Raw genomic sequence first — 17062 nt, forward strand, 5'->3', positions numbered from 1 at the left:
CCAGTGAGCCATGTTTCCGTGAAGCAAAGAACGTTACAGTCTTCACTATGAGTCATGCATACATCAATTGTCTTAAATCGTTTATTTACTAACTAAGTAATTCACAGAAATGCATAAACAAACAGTAGATAGTTACTAGGAAATGATAACGGAGTTTCCCGAGTGGGATAAACCGGTATCGCGGCTTGGTGGACAAAAGGGGAAGGGGGGGTCAACTGAGATGAGACACTACAAAGTTGATTATTATAACAATTGAAAAGCTAATCTTTTGCACATGAACGCTCACTCATTCGGGAACAATTGCAATCAATATATATATATTTACGCTCAGTGTGTCGTCTTGATCGCTGTTGAAAAGTTAGTTTCTGTTGGAGAGTTTCCGTCCTCTCTCCAAGATGATAATGTTTCTTTGAATGTTCTGCCTAATCTCTCTCTCTCTCTCTCTCTCTCTGTCTCTCTCTCTCTCTCTCTCTCTCTCTCTGTCGTGGTTAGAGGGGATAGTTCAGAGTGACATTCATTCATTCATTATAGAAGGGATGTTTCGGCGGTTGTTGTTCTTCACGTTCAATGATACCGAATTCCTAGCTGCAGACTAGTAATTCATATCATAGACTTGTTCTTATTCTGTCGGTATCGATAGTCTAAGAGTTTAACCATGTGGTATGGTTAAAAGATTCAGCAATCGTCTGCAACCTTTGTCCTCCCGTGATTGAGAGAAACATGGTCTCCTGAGAATTTCTCAAAGTTGGGTTTTATTCGGAATTGCAGAAAAGGGGTTGTCCCAGGATGCCTGACCCTAACTGGGATCATGGGCGGTCCTCTGATTTAGTTCAACTCAAAAGGGAATTGGAGTTTCCTTCATTAAACAGTCCAAAATCACATTACACAATTTTACAAACAGTATCATCCTCAGTTATTCATCGTATACAACAATTAAACCTCATATCTGAGGCTATTATATAAACAGCGTTATGGTAATGTGGCCGCACCGTCTCCCATGAGCTGTAACCCCAAGTTGTAACAAACGGACCAGTTCGTAGCTGGATTCTTCACTGAAATCTTATACCTTCTGCGGAACATGAAATTTGTTCGGACTTCAAGTTCTGTGAGGTGGAAGAAATTCCTTTGTTCTCTAAGAAAATTCACTCTGTCTCTTATACTGTGTCCATGAGGAGATAATCTCTTCGATGAATTTATGACCTCACTGACCACAGCATCCTGGTTGAAGGAGCAGAGAGAGGCAGGGAGAGGGGGATGGTGCTTGCTGTACCCAAAGAGGGCAACGTTGAACAGTTTGTTATTTTTTCGGACTGTTTGGTGTCCTGTTTGGGTCGGTCATTATTTCGCCTGTTGTTTTTGGCGTGACCTGTCTTACCGGAATAAATACGGTTTTCCCTAAACCTCTGCTCTCTGCGCCTGACTCCGCACCCACCACTCCTAGCTCCGTGACATTTTACCAATTTTTTACCAGCATCTCACATGACCAGAGAAAAAAAATCCTAGACCACCATTACTCCACACACAGAGATGCATATAAAGCTCTCCCCTGCCATCCATTTGGCAAATCTGACCATAATTCTATCCTCTGATTCCTGCTAACAAGCAAAAACTAAAGCAGGATGTACCAGTGACTCGCTCAATACGGAAGTGGTCAGATGACGCGGATGCTACACTACAGGACTGTTTTGCTAGTACAGACTGGAATATGTTCCGGGTTTCATCCAATGGCATTGAGGAGTACACCACCTCAGTCATTGGCTTCATCAATAAGTGCATTGACGACGTCGTCCCCACAGTGACTGTAAGTACATATCCCATCCAGAAGCCATGGATTACAGGCAACATCCGCATCGAGCTATAGGCTAGAGCTGCCGCTTTCAAGGAGCGGGAGACTAATCCGGATGCTTATAAGAAATCCCGCTTTGCCCTCAGACAAACCATCAAACAAGCAAAGTGTCAGTACAGGATTAAGATTGAATCCTACTACACCTGCTCTGACACTCATCGGATGTGGCAGGGCTTGACTACAAAGGGAAACCCAGACGCTAGCTGCCCAGTGACGCGAGCCTACCAGATGAGCTAAATGCCTTTTATGCTCATTTTGAGGCAAGCATGCATGAGAGCACCAGTTGTTCTGGATGACTGTGTGATAACGCTCTCGGTAGCCGATGTCAACAAAACCTTTAAACAGGTCAACATTCACCAAGCCGCTGGGCCAGACAGATTACCAGGACATGTACTCAAAGCTGCGTGGACCAACTGTCAAGTGTCTTCACTGACATTTTCCCTGACCAAGTCTGTAATACCTACATGTTTCAAGCAGACCACCATAGTCACTGTGCCCAAGAAAGCGAAGGTAAGCTCCCTAAATGATTACCACCCCGTGGCACTCACATCGGTAGCCATGAAGTGTTTTGAAAGGCTGATCATGGCTCACATCAATAGCATCCTCCCGGGCACCCTAGACCCACTCCAATTCGCATGCCACCCCAACAGATCCACAGATGACACAATCTCAATTGCACTCCACGCGGCCCTTTCTCACCCGGACAAAAGGAACACCTATGTGAGAATACTCTTCATTGACTACAGCTTAGTGTTCAACACCGTGGTGCCCACAAAGCTCATCACTCAGCTAAGGACTCTGGGACTAAACACCTCCCTCTGCAACTGGATCCTGGACTTCCTGACGGGCCGCCCCCAGGTGGTAAGAGTAGGCAACAACATCTGCCACGCTGATCCTTAACAATAGGGCTCCTCAGGGCTGTGTACTTAGTCCCCTCCTGTATTACCTGTTCACCCACGACTGCCTGGCCAAACACGACTCTGACACCATAATTAAGTTAGCTGACAACGCAACAGTGGTAGGCCTGATCACCGACAACAATGAGACGCCCTATAAGGAGGATGTCAGAGAACTGGCAGTGTGGTGCCAGGACAACAACGTCTCCCTCAATGTGAGCAAGAAAAAGGAGCTGATCGTGGACTACAGGAAAGGGCGGGCCGAACAGGCCACCATTCACATTGACGGGGCTTTAGTGGAGCGGATCGAGAGTTTCAAGTTCCTTGGTGTCCACATCACCAACAAACTATCATGGTCCAAACATACCAAGACAGTTGTGAAGAGGGCAAGACAAAACATTTTCCCCCTCGGGAGACTGAAAAGATTTGACATGGGTCCTCAGATCCTCAAAAGGTTCTACAGCTGCACCATCGAGAGCATCCTGACCGGTTGCATCACCGCCTGGTATGGCAACTTCTCGGCATCTGACCATAAGGAGCTACAGAGGGTAGTGCGAACGGCCCAGTACATCACTGGGCCAAGCTTCCTGCCATCCAGGACCTACAGTGGGGCAAAAAAGTATTTAGTCAGCCACCAATTGTGCATGTTCTCCCACTTAAAAAGATGAGAGAGGCCTGTAATTTTCATCATAGGTACACTTCAACTATGACAGACAAAATGAGGGAAAAAAATCCAAAGAGCTGTCAAAGGACACCAGAAACAAAATTGTAGACCTGCATCAGGCTGGGTCAGACTGAATCTGCAATAGGTAAGCAGCTTGGTTTGAAGAAATCAACTGTGAGAGCAATTATTAGGAAATGGAAGACATCCAAGACCACTGATAATCTCCCTCGATCTGGATCATCCCAATCTTCTTCTGGATCATCCAAATGCTCTCTAGCAAACTTCAGACGGGCATGGACATGTACTGGCTTAAGCAGGGGGACACGTCTGGCACTGCAGGATTTAAATCCCTGGCGGCGTAGTGTGTTACTGATGGTAGGTTTTGTTACTTTGGTCCCAGCTCTCTGCAGGTCATTTACTAGGTCCCCCCGTGTAGTTCTGGGATTTTTGCTCACCGTTCTTGTGATCATTTTGACCCCATGGGGTGAGCTCTTGCGTGGATCGAGGGAGATTATCAGTGGTCTTGTATGTCTTCCATTTCCTAATAATTGCTCCCACAGTTGATTTCTTCAAACCAAGCTGCTTACCTATTGCAGATTCAGTCTTCCCAGCCTGGTACAGGTCTACAATTTTGTTTCTGGTGTCCTTTGACAGCTCTTTGGTCTTGGCCATAGTGGAGTTTGGAGTGTGACTGTTTGAGGTTGTGGACAGGTGTCTTTTATACTGATAACAAGTTCAAACAGGTGCCATTAATACAGGTAACGAGTGGAGGACAGAGGAGCCTCTTAAAGAAGAAGTTACAGGTCTGTGAGAGCCAGAAATCTTGCTTGTTTGTAGGTGTTATTGGAGACATTTGGAGACTCTGACGTGAAAGCAAGTATCGTTCTTACTCTTCTCAATGAGCAGCAGGTGCTGCTGTGGGCACCACCCCTGTCCCAAAGCACTCACAGGTGGCCCAGTCCTCGTGCAGCAGTCCCTCCCAGCTGCAGTCAGAGCAGGAGATGTTCACCCCTCCATTTGTAGTTCTAAACATATTTAGGGTGTGTTTTTTACTCACTTTTTTGTCTCTCCCACGACGTTATTCCTCTCTCCTACAGCATCCATCACAATTACATGCACATGGCCAATTATGCAAATTATGTGATGACATCATTTAGTGACTTCTAGAGACTTTTAGGACAGCCAATAGCTACTTTCCTTACTGAGGAGTTGGCAACACTGGTTCGTCGTCGTTACATCTCGTCTTGACAGGTCAACGTCCTTAGTTACCTAGCTAGCTACCTAAGGTCAATGGAGCTAGCTAGTTCATTCTAACAAAATTGAGAAAACGGCTCTAGATTGGAATCTTACTTTAATGAGTGTAAAGCAATGTTGGCTTTATGTAAACGATATACAATATATGGGACAGAATATTGTTCAGTAAACAATAACAACCTAGTTCTGCCTAGTTAGGGCATAAAATTAGCTAATGTTAGCTAAGTAGCTTGTTCATACAACGGTCAAACACGGTTTTCTAGCGTTTACGTTCCTTCTTCTGAACAACAAATAGCTAGCTAACGTGACAGCTAACATTATGGAAGCTATTCAGAGAAACCACATGCACAGAAGCTTTGGGACCTTTAGCTGTCGGGAAGAGGGGTCCAGAAAAGTCAGATCCACAGCCTGTGCTCGCTTTTTAAGCGTGCAATAATTACATTTAAATAGCAGAATAAAAACGATTTCAGTATTCTGATAAGATTTGTAATTGTAAAACTAGTAGGCCTATGTGTTATTTGATAGTTTTAGGAAGATAGAAGTGGGGGAAATGTTGTTCATTATATCAGTTTTATGCTATTTCAAATGCATTATTTCAGTTGGGACATAGGCTTACAGTAGTAGCTTACAATAATCATGGGAGGAAAGTTTCAGACAAAATAGGATTTGAATGTACCATAATTGCAGATAATTGGTGCGAGTCAACTCAGCCCACCCACCCGTCTGCATCAACTGCTTTCTTCACTGTGTGACTGACTGGCACACTAACCAGGCACGCTCAAAACAAATCTCTTCCTAGGAGCTCCATTCCCTGTTTTCCTGCATGCCATTATTAAGCGCTATCTAGCTAGCACATTGGAATAATTCGGCAAAATAAGATAACGCGACAAAATAAGAAAACGGCAAGAATACGGGTATAGGTAAAAAAAAAAAAAACGTTTTGCATTACTTTGAATAGTCCGAATGTGAGACGACACCTCGCTTGGAATGATTTCATCCGCATTTATGTTCTGCATTTGAGGTTTCTTTCATCCGCGCAGCTGCATTATGCGGACGGTTATATTTTAGGCTGGCTGGCTGTGTAGCAGTCTATTCGTGCAATGCACCGCTCAAAACGTCTCACAATTATTTTTCCTACACGTGGAGGATCAAAGCCGCACAGAGAATGCTTAAACATGGGATAGGCGTTTTATGTGGTCAGTATTTATCTGCTATGATTTTGAAGATCCGAGGTCAGAGACAGACAGCGGCTGTCCTCAAACGCGTCATAGCCCACTTCTGCTGGATGCAAAGAAAGAAAGACTGACTTGAGATAGCCTTCTGACTCTTTAAATATTTAAGAAAACGGACTCTTCAAAACTGAAGATATGCTAGTCTCTGTCTAACATCTTCTACGCTTGATCTTCTAACAATACATTTTAAACAGAGAAGTCACGTATGAGAGCCCATGACCAGGCTCCAAAATTACCCCGAACTAGGACGCAGCCTAAAAATTGATCCAATGCGAAATGGTAGGTGGTTAAAGCTTATTATTGACATTTTGTAATTAGCCTAAGTTATGTTAGAATATGAGCAATCGAAATCTGAAATAGAGCCTATGTTTCAGCTTTGTTTCTCTGTTAAACGTCCGGCAGATAGTAGCCTAGCCTATCAATGCGCACACAGTTCAATTTGATCATACTGTAGCAATTATCTATTGTTGATTTGCAGCACCAGCTTCTCCAGTTGGAATGTCGCCTACGGTATATACATACAAAAAAATGCCTTCATCAACACACATTTACATTGAACCTTATTGCACATCGCAACAAGGAGGACTCCTGAATTTGTCCTGAATCGTTCCAAAAATACTGCAATTTAGATCCCGGACATCCAACAACTTTAATGGCTTTTGTGTTAAGAAGATGGAGAGTGTTATTGGTGCTGAACGTGGTTGCGGTTGCGGGGTTCATGACACTTTGGACCAAGTGCACCCACACCCGAGTAGCAAAAACCATCGGTCAGGAAGATGTGAAAAGACAATCACGATCTAACGGCACTGCTCAAGGTTTGAGCATCAGTCATGAAGTATTGCTAAAGAGACTCGGGTCGTTGGAGGACGTGGTTTACAGACAGCTTAATGGTAGGCTATGACTTTTTAGCACTTTAGCCTACCCACTTAAAAACAATGACTATGGCTCATTGGTTACTTTGTATGTCACTCAAAACCTACCAAGATTGCTGTTATTTACATTGGCTGATGCTTAGTATCCTCCCAAATGGCACTCTATAATTAGTATACTTCTACTTCTGTCCAGGGCCCACAGGTTAGTGCACTATATAGGGAATAGGGTGCCATTTGGGACATATATAGTATACAGCTACTGTACCTCTGTTAAAAGTCAATGATTCTCAAAACAACGAAGCAAATGTGTTATAGCATAGTGACCTTTTATTGACTGTGAACTCCAGGTCTGTCCAAGTCTCTGGGGCTGATCGAGGGTTTTGGGGGGCGAGGTAAAGGGGGTTTCCCCGCCACCCTAGCCTCAAAAGAAGAGGCTGATGCCAAAGTACTGAGGGAGAAATATGGATACAATGCTTACCTCAGCCAAAAGATATCACTGGACCGGTCCATACCAGACTTCCGGCCTAGCAAGTAAGTTTTCGGCACCCTATATTGCACTCTTTTTGGACCATAACGGCACTCTATTCCTTATATAGTGCAGCATCACTTTTGACCAGGGCCACTCTTACTATAGGTCAGCTGACAACCGTGTTTCAGTACGTTCACTACAATTTTCATGTGCTTTTATGTTTTTCCAAAGACCAATCCAGGCTTTGACATAGGATTGTGTCAAAACATTACATTTGTGTTTGTAAGCTGCAAGTTGCAAGCATTAGTCTGTGTGTGTGTGCACTTTGTTTTATTTGATACCCATCTCTGGATCTCAGCCATATCTTGGGCTCATGATCTAATCAGAAGTGATAAACATGGTAGTGTATACTTTGGTCTGTTAGTTGTTTCGCTGCTACTGGATTGTTGCCGTGGTCAGAGAGTCATGATTAAAGCTATGACAGTAGATGTTATTGTTTTGGCACCACTTAGCTTTGTGTTAAAACAAATACAATATTCTTAAAACCATCTAGTATTATCACTGTAGCCTAATCCCTCTTTCTTTGATGTTTTTTTGCAGTCTTATTTGTGATGAAGTCTAATGCGGCAATTGACACTTGGACGCACGTCGGAAGTGCGCGCACACACACACGCATTATGTTTGTGCGTGTACACAACCCATTAACACACAGAAACAAATTTATGTTTGAACATTAGCATTAGTGCAGCTCTTTTAGATACTTTTCTAAAGAGACATTTATATCTGTCCCCAATGCTGTGCTGGTTAGCAGGCAGACCCCATTTGAAAGCCCCTGATGAGAACTCCCTCGCCCCAGCTCTGCTCTACCACCAGCTGTGATACACACCCGCCGGCAGCCGCAGGGAATGGGAACACACCCACACTCACATCTACTAACACACAGACACACGCATTTGTAATTTAGTTTCTCTATTTCAAGCTCTAAGAGGACCATGATGCATGTAGAGTGTGATTTCTCTTTGTATGGCAACACATTAGAATGGGAGCGTTCTCTTTCTGGTATATCTTTGCTTGTTAACAGAACAGTATTGTCTAGCTACCTCCTTCAATGGAAGGCTTCTCTCTATTGGGTATCTCTCTCTATGCCCTGCAGCAGAAAGAGCTAGGAGTTAGAGCTATGAAATAGACTAACATCATCCAATCCTTTCCTTACTTACTTGGATGTACTGTATCACAATTCTTTGGATGTATCTCAGCAGTCGAAAGTGACTGCTGACTTGCTCTCAACTCAAGACCAGCACAGTTGAGGGAAAGGCGATAAGAGGAAGGATAGATACCGACACATTGTCAAAGAGTAAAAACGTAAAAACAAAAGCCACTTTGAACTATTAGGCCAGCCACAGATTCCTCACTTCCTCTCATTAGTGCTGGCTCTCGTTATAACAAATGCTAAAGTAAAAAGAGACTTCCTATCGCTCTCTCCCACAGTGTACTTGCTGTGAGGCTAGGGAGAGGGGGTGTGTGTCAGCTCATCATCAACATGTACAGAAGAGACTTGGAGAAGAAGAAGCTTGCATGGTGGTGATAAACTTAAAAACCTACACTGGAATGTTGGGTAGTACTTTACATGAGCCCTCTGCCATAAGGGTGGGCTACATTATATTTTAAACTGGGTGGTTAGAGCCCTGATTGCTGATTGGCTAACAGCCATGGTATATCAGACCGTATACCACGGGTATGACAAAACATTTATTTCTACTTCTCTAATTACGTTGATAACCAGTTTATAATAGCAATAAGGCACTTTGGGGGTTTGTGGTATATGGCCAATATACCATGACTAAGGGCTGTGTCCAGGAACTCCGCGATGCGTCATGCATAAGAACAGCTCTTACCTGTGGTATATTGGCCATATACCACACCCCTCCATGCCTTATTACTTAACTATACACATATTATTATTATTATTATTATATAGGGCTACTTAAGTCATTGGCTTTACATAGGAGTGTTAAAGTACCATGTTCCTGAATATTGAATGATGAACTCACCGTTTGCCTTTATCTACAATGTATAAGGATGTATTAATATTTGATGTCATTAGTGACAATAGCTAATGATGTGTGCGTGTATGTCTCTCTCTGTGTGTCTGCATATGTCTTTGTGCGTGTGTGTGTGGTCTCCAGGTGTAAAAAGGCCAGCTTCCCCAGGGATCTTCCAAACATCTCCCTTATCTTCATCTTTGTCAATGAGGCGTTGTCAGTAATCCTCCGCTCCGTCCACTCAGCTGTCAATCACACACCGGCTCACCTCCTCAAAGAGATCATCTTGGTGGACGACTACAGCGATGACGGTGAGGAGAAATACACACACACACACTGCCATACGCACACACACACACACACACACACACACACACACACACACACACACACACACACACACCTGAAAGTGCATGTGAACACATACACACACATTCAATATACATATTCATACAATATACATTTTGTTTATGCATTTAATTTATATTCTATGCTTTATAAAGACATCATTGTTCAACATGCTGTTTTGCTGCAGACAGGACAGTCAGATCAAGGCAAGAGAAGATGTCTGTTTGACAACATCCATCCAAGGAGAGGGACAATTGTGAAGAGAGTAAGCAGTGAGCAGAGAGATAGGTGGTTAGAGAGAGGAAGGGAGACAATTATAGGCACAGAAAGGTGGATTTAGAAAGGAAGAGGGAGAGATGTGGGTAGAGGGAGAGAGTGAAAGGGTGGAAGAGTTTAGTAGAAAGTGAGGGGCAGAGTGAAAGAGAAAAAGGAGAGAAAAATGGTTCAATATTCCCCACGTTCCTGGCACGGCAGGATGGCAGAGGGCCAGCAATCCATCATGGAGAGGGGGACATAAGATATTGCAGTGGTTGAGATTGAGAGGCACGCAAACAAATAACACACACCCTCTTACTGTCTGCATAAGTCTTCTCTCAGCCACACATGCACTGCACATCCGTCAGCACATCGAGAAGGGCGTTCCTGCATGTGGACATACCTGCATCTGCAGGAACGTCTTTTTATACTATTTGTAAATGTTTAAGCTAGGACAGGCTGGAGGCAGGGGCGCTCCAGTATAGTAGGTAGCATTAATGCACAATAATGTTGGATCCCAGCGCCGATAAACCCCACAGAAGGGGCAGGGGTGACAATGGTAGCTAGCTAGCCGTACACCGGTAGACAGTGACCTTCACCCCCACCTATCGGGCACTGTTTTTCCACAGTTCAGGTAACGACGGCAAGGGCAGGTGTTCAGCAGGCGGGACCGAAGGACACTGTGTGCCAGCTAGTCTGGTACACATGAGGCGGGGGCAACACCGTGTGCTAGCTAACTAGCAAGCTAGCTAGTTAGCTAGCACACAGTGTCCCTCCATCCTCCCACCTGCTGTGCTAGCGGTAGGCGAGGGCGACTCCGATAGACAGTGTCCTTCGCCCCCGTCTGCAGGCACGGTTTTCTCCGGCACACAGCAGGAGGGAGGTGGGGGGCGACACTGTGTGCTAGCTAACTGGCAAGCTAGCACACGGTGTCGCTAACAAGCGAGCTAGTTAGCTGGCACATGGTGTCGCCCCAGCCTCCCACCTGCTGGGGAGGCAAGGTCAATCGGTAGACAGTGTCCATCGCCCTCACCTGTCGGGCACTATTTCCTCGCAGTTCTGCTAACGACGGTGAGGGCAGGTGTTCGGCAGGCGGGAGTGAATGACACGGTCTAAACTCAGATAATACTTTCATTTCCCTTTTTACCCACGTGTAAAAATATCACAAGCATGAAGATGTCGTGCTCGTTCATGTAGGAGCCAATGGACACCATTTGCATACTATTGAGCAGATCTGCCAGTGTGTGTTTGAGTAAGGGCTGTGGGGTTTCTGAGAGTGTGTCCAGGGGGAAAAAGCTCATAGCGCAGAAGCCATAGCTCAGGAAGCACCCAACTCTCCCTGGTGTTGTTGTGAGACTGTTAGAAAGCACTGCAACACTGGGGCCCATGAAAACAGATACATCTCTTCTCTGTGTGTGTGTGTGTGCACATGCGCTTAAGTGTTTTTCTGAAAGTGTTTGTGGGTGTGCTTCTGTGTGTGTCTGCTTGCTTATGTTTGTCTGTGTGTGTTGCTTAGTTATATTTGGTTGTGTCCCAGAACAACTGAAAGGGCCGTTGGAGGATTATGTAAACAAGCGTTACCCAGGTATGGTGAAAATCGTGAGGAACCAGAAGCGAGAGGGATTGATCCGTGCCCGCATCGAGGGCTGGAAGGCAGCCAGTAGCGAGGTGACGGGTTTCTTCGATGCCCACGTTGAGTTCACACCCTCCTGGTGAGTGTATGTGTGGGTTTCAACTTGAACATTCAGTTGTTGGGATCGATGGTTTAATAAACTTTGACTTAAAGGGGGGGATCAGAAAGAATACTTCAGCAGTTGGTCAAGCAGCAATGTGAGATTCCAGCTGAAAGAATTGCATACTACTTCTAGCCATCTAGAATATCTGCAATACCATATTTGTAATAATAGTCTAAAGAACTGAATTGCCATAAGCTTTTATCAACTGACAGTATTAAAAGTAGGCCCAGTATTCAAGTACAGTCACGGTGTTGGTATGTTCCTTATGTATACACTAGAGTTGACCAGGGCCCACAAATACACAGAAAAACTACACACTACACAGGGAGCTGCTTCTGACTCAACTTGACTCAACTCAACTCAGAAGAACTAGGGGGACTGACTTGGAGGATTAGGGAGGCAGAGGGAGAGAGAAGGAGACAGTAGATCTTAAGAAACCTCCGGCCCCATCTTTCTGTCTCTATGTCAGGGCTGAGCCGGTTCTGATCAGAATCAAAGAGGACCACAAGAGGATCATCCTGCCCTCCATCGATAACATCAAGCACGAGACTTTTGAGCTGGAGCGCTACGAGAACTCTGGCCATGGCTACAACTGGGAGCTGTGGTGCATGTACATCAACCCCCCCAAACAGTGGTGGGATGACGGGGACACCTCCGCACCCATTAGGTAGGCTACACACACACCGGCACACATATACACACACACAGGCATGCGTACACACACATACATACACACAACTAAAACACTTGAATATAGAGAACCCAATTGCCAAAATAAGGAAAACAGAATCACCCTTCCCCCCTCAGAACTCCTGCAATGATTGGTTGCTCCTTTGTGGTCAACCGGGAGTACTTTGGGCACCTGGGGCTGCTGGACTCTGGCATGGACGTCTACGGAGGAGAGAACATCGAACTGGGGATCAAGGTTTGTGTGGCACCCATTTCTCTGTGAAGGCTGAGCATAATTGGGCTCTGGTCAAATGTAGTGCACTATAAAGGGAATAGGGTGCCATTTAGGATGCAGATTTTGTATGTTAGGGTGGCGAGAGGCAGGGTGACTAGTGTGTGAATAGTGCATTCTGTATCCTGTATTGTCTTTTGTCCGATTTCAGCAAGTATGTAATTGTGGTTCTTTGAGTAGAGCTAAGCATTGGGTTGTTTGTTCGTGTGTTTGTCTACTTGCTTTCTTAATTATTTGTGTTAGGCCTGCAGAACATTTGTTGTGTGTGAAGGTATGTGGTCTGTTCTCATACTATTTCTCCACCAACATGCACTACCAGGTGTGGCTGTGTGGGGGCAGTATGGAGGTGCTGCCCTGCTCTAGAGTGGCTCACATCGCCAGGATGAAGAAGCCCTACCACAGCAACATAGCCTCCAGCACGCGGCGTAATGCCCTGCGTGTGGCCGAGGTCTGGATGGACCAGTTTAAGTCCCAAGTCTACCTGGCCTGGAACATTCCAATGGAGGTTAGTTTCTCCTACATACTGATTTGAAGTCATTTTTGGGAGGGCATATGAACATGTATGTTCAGATAGAACTCCAGGTCAGGGAGTCAGGTGAAGTTGAACCCTATACACTGTTCTATGATCAGTTTTGCGTACATACATTACCATTCAAAAGTTTGCGGTCACTTAGAAATGTCCTTGTTTTTAAAGAAAAGCAATTTTTTTGTCCATTATAAAATAACATCAAATTGGTCAGAAATACAGTGTAGACATTATTAATGTTGTAAATGACTATTGTATCTGGAAACGGCTGATTTTAATGGAATATTTACATAGGCCTATTATCAGCAACCATCACTCCTGTGTTCCAATGGCACATTGTGTAAGCTAATCCAAGTTTATCATTCTAAAAGGCTAATTGATCATTAGAAAACCATTTTGTAATTCTGTCAGCACAGCTGAAAACTGTTGTTCTGATTAAAGAAGCAATAAAACGGGTGTACTTTAGACTAGTTGAGTACCTGGAGCATCAGCATTTGTGGGTTTGATTACAGACGCCTCACAAGTCCTCAACTGGCAGCTTCATTAAATAGTACCCGCAAAACACCCGTCTCAACGTCAACAGTGAAGAGGCGACTCCGGGATGCTGGCCTTCTAGGCAGAGTTCCTCTGTCCAGTGTCTGTGTTCTTTTGCCCATCTTAATATTTTATTTTTATTGGCCAGTCTGAGATATGGATTTTTCTTTGCAACTCTGCCTAGGTCAGCTTCCTGGAGTCGCCTCTTCACTGTTGACGTTGAGACTGGTGTTTTGTGTGTACTATTTAATGAAGTTGCCAGTTGAGGACTTGTGAGGTGTCTGTTTCTCAAACTAGACACTCCAATGTACTTGTCTTCTTGCTCAGTTGTGCACCGGGGCCTCCCACTCCTCTTTCTATTCTGGTTAGGGCCAGTTTGTGCTGTTCTGTGAAGGGAGTAGTACATAGCGTTGTACGAGATCTTCAGTTTCTTGGCAATTTCTCGCATGGAATAGCCTTCATTTCTCAGAACAAGAATAGACTGACGAGTTTCAGAAGAAAGGTCTTTGTTTCTGGCCCTTTCGAGCTTGTAATCAAACCTACCTACAAATGCTGTTGCTACAGATACTCAACTAGTCTATAGAAGGCCAGTTTTATTGCTTCTTTAATCAGGACAACCGTTTTCAGCTGTGCTAACATAATTGAAAAAGGTTTTTCTAATGATCAATTCAAATTATAAACTTGGATTAGCTAACACAACGTGCCATTGGAACACAGAAGTGATGGTTGCTGATAATGGGCCTCCGTACGCATGTACATATTCCATAAAGAAATCGTCCGTTTCCAGCTACAATAGTCATTTACAACAATAACAATGTCTACACTGTATTTCTGACCAATTTTGTTATCTTAATGGACAAAAAATTAGCTTTTCTTTCAAAAACAAGAACATTTTTAAATGACACCAAACTTTTGAACGGTAGTGTGTTCAGATAAAACACCTATTTCCCTACCTAGATTTTCACTAGTCTATTTCAATTAATCTCTTCATTATCCTAACTACATTATGCAGTATATGTACACCATCCACTTCATTGCTAATGTTACATATTTGTAATTGTGTGTGCGTCTCAAATGGCACCCCATTCCCCATATAGTGCAATACTTTTGACCAGAGCCCTACGGTGTTAGCCTCGCGGGCCACCTGGTATTCCTTACAGCGAACCATTATTGTAAACTTGCGAGATCAGGATGGCTCACGAGGCTACTTTGGGGTGCCATTTGGGACACAATCTGTAATCAACCACTCCCTGTTCCAGAACCATGGGATAGACTATGGGGACATTTCTCAGAGGGTAGCCTTGAGGAAGTCTCTGCATTGTAAGAACTTTGAGTGGTACCTGGACAACGTCTATCCAGAGATGAGGAGGTACAACAACACTCTCTTTTATGGGGAGGTGAGTTTTACTAGCAACAGGGCCTATATACAAAATTTTACTAAACACTCATAAGATGCTTTTAGCAGCCAAGTAGCCTTTTCCCCCCATAAAAAGTTTCCCACCCTTTTTTCTCTTTGTCTTTTTCTCTCTCTACCCCCTCCATCCCCCTCTCGCTCTCTCTCTTTCTCTCTCCCTCCCTCCCTGTAGATTCGTAGTAGCAAAGCGACCCATCTGTGTATGGACCAGGGAGAGAAGGTAAACCACACGGCCACCCTGCACCCCTGTCACGGAATGGGACCTCAGGTAACCGATTAAACTAGGTTTACAGTATGTCCCAAATGGCACCTTATTCCCTACTTAGTGCACTACATTTGACCAAAAGTATTGCACTATATAGGAAATAGGGTGCTATTTGGGACATTCTAGGTTCACTTGCAGCTGTGAGAGTAAAATCTGCAGAGGAACTTTAAAAAACCCCAGAATGTAGTCCTTTGCCCCTGTCGCATACAAATGTAGGGGATATCATGACAGGTTCTACAGTCAAAATAAAATATGCAGACAAAATGTCTCAATCATATCATGTTAATGCATTTTTTTTAAGACCCACTTTGAATGAGAGTGGATATAATATCATATCACAAATCATTTCAATTGATTTAAAAAAAAATAGAAACAACTTGCTCTGCAGGAAACGCAATACAACAACTGCAGTCGAAACAATCTACCAGACTTCAGTGTCAGAAAATCATTTGTTAGCGTTTGTGAAATAAAAATATTTGATAACTTTTTAGCCATGTACTACTTACTGTAACTTGTCTCTCTGTGTGTTCTTCCCAGTTAAGTTGAGGAGGACACACCTAGTTGTTGTTGATAGTCCTTTACCATTCACCACTTAATTTGGTCTCCCTGTGTCTCTCCTACCAGTTGTGTTAGTACATCAAAGAGGGAGAGTTCTTCCCGGGTGCTCTGGCCAGTACAGGGGAGAACACATATAGTGTTGTTGATAACCCTTGACCAGCCATTCACAGTCGTGTCTCCCTGTTCCTCCCAGTTGGGTCGGTACACCAAGGAGGGACATTTTTTCCTCGGCGCTCTGGGCAGTACAGGGGACGAAACACGCTGTCTGATGGACGACCAGGTCTCCAATTTCCCTCAGCTCCTCAACTGTGACAAAGTCTCCAACACCAGGCTGACCACATGGCACTTCTCTCAGGTCAGACAAACTTTTACATTGTTTTTTATTTTTTACATTTTGTAATTTTTAAAATTCCTTTCATTTAAGTTTATCTTATACCATGTTACTTACTTACTTACTTACTTATTTACTCTTCATTCCCTGTAGAGCATAGGGCCGCAGCGAGCCCCTGCCATGCCAGACCTGTGCAGGTTAACCCTGTGTAGTAATACTGTAATAACACCACATTGTAAGGACCTGTGAAGTAGGTCCTCCTAAGAGTAGGAGTGCTGATCTAGAATCAGATCCCCCTCACTGTCCATTCATTATAATGTAAAAGGCTAAACTGATTTTAGATGAGCACTTTTAGTCTGACAAGCTTTATGAATATTCTGAGGTCCCATGAAGGTAGTAGCCTACTCAGTTGAGAACATTCTATTTCCTCTGTCCTTCAGAACGAGTCGATCATCAACAGAGCCACGGGCCGCTGTCTGGAGGTGATACAGGCTAACGTTTACTTCGGACACTCGCTGGTGCTTCAGACCTGCTCCGGACAGAGGTGGAACATCAAAAACACAATGAAGCAGTAGCCACAGCATGATGCAGAATTATTCTTTGGCCAAGATAGTGTTATTGTACTGAATTGTATCAGATGTCATACTGTATTATTACAATTATTCACTTGGTGTTAACAGTTGAACTTTTCCAAGATTGTCTTCCAATAAACTGCTGGTCTGATGGTATTTTTAAAATTTATTTTAAAAAAGTTGTGTATTCAAATACCACATGGGGTGATTAAGTTGACACAATATTAACCCATCACAGCCTACAACAGATTTATTCAAATTCAATGTTTTGATTTCTTGAAAGGGTT

General features: G+C 44.0%; 1 protein-coding gene across 6 annotated transcripts; it reads left to right on the forward strand.

Annotated features, from left to right (window-relative positions):
* The first annotated feature begins 5408 nt into the window (after positions 1-5408).
* On the forward strand, positions 5409-16944 carry LOC109875558 (polypeptide N-acetylgalactosaminyltransferase 17). 6 transcript variants are annotated; one of them, XM_020467901.2, is made up of 12 exons: positions 5409-6171; positions 6371-6782; positions 7112-7295; positions 9420-9586; positions 11395-11590; positions 12084-12281; positions 12422-12539; positions 12895-13080; positions 14895-15032; positions 15222-15317; positions 16066-16227; positions 16644-16944. In XM_020467901.2, exons 2-12 carry the CDS (start codon positions 6545-6547, stop codon positions 16776-16778), a joined length of 1818 nt encoding a protein of 605 aa, XP_020323490.1. In that variant the 5' UTR covers positions 5409-6171; positions 6371-6544; the 3' UTR covers positions 16779-16944. The 6 variants fall into 6 exon arrangements, with proteins under 6 accessions (XP_020323490.1, XP_020323492.1, XP_031651622.1 ...); XM_020467903.2 differs by having other exon boundaries at positions 11416-11590; XM_031795761.1 differs by adding an exon at positions 16357-16438 and having other exon boundaries at positions 5428-6782; positions 16644-16760.
* The last annotated feature ends 118 nt before the right edge of the window (positions 16945-17062 follow it).

This window comes from Oncorhynchus kisutch, linkage group LG18 (genome assembly GCF_002021735.2).
Source record: "Oncorhynchus kisutch isolate 150728-3 linkage group LG18, Okis_V2, whole genome shotgun sequence".
NCBI lineage: Eukaryota > Metazoa > Chordata > Actinopteri > Salmoniformes > Salmonidae > Oncorhynchus > Oncorhynchus kisutch.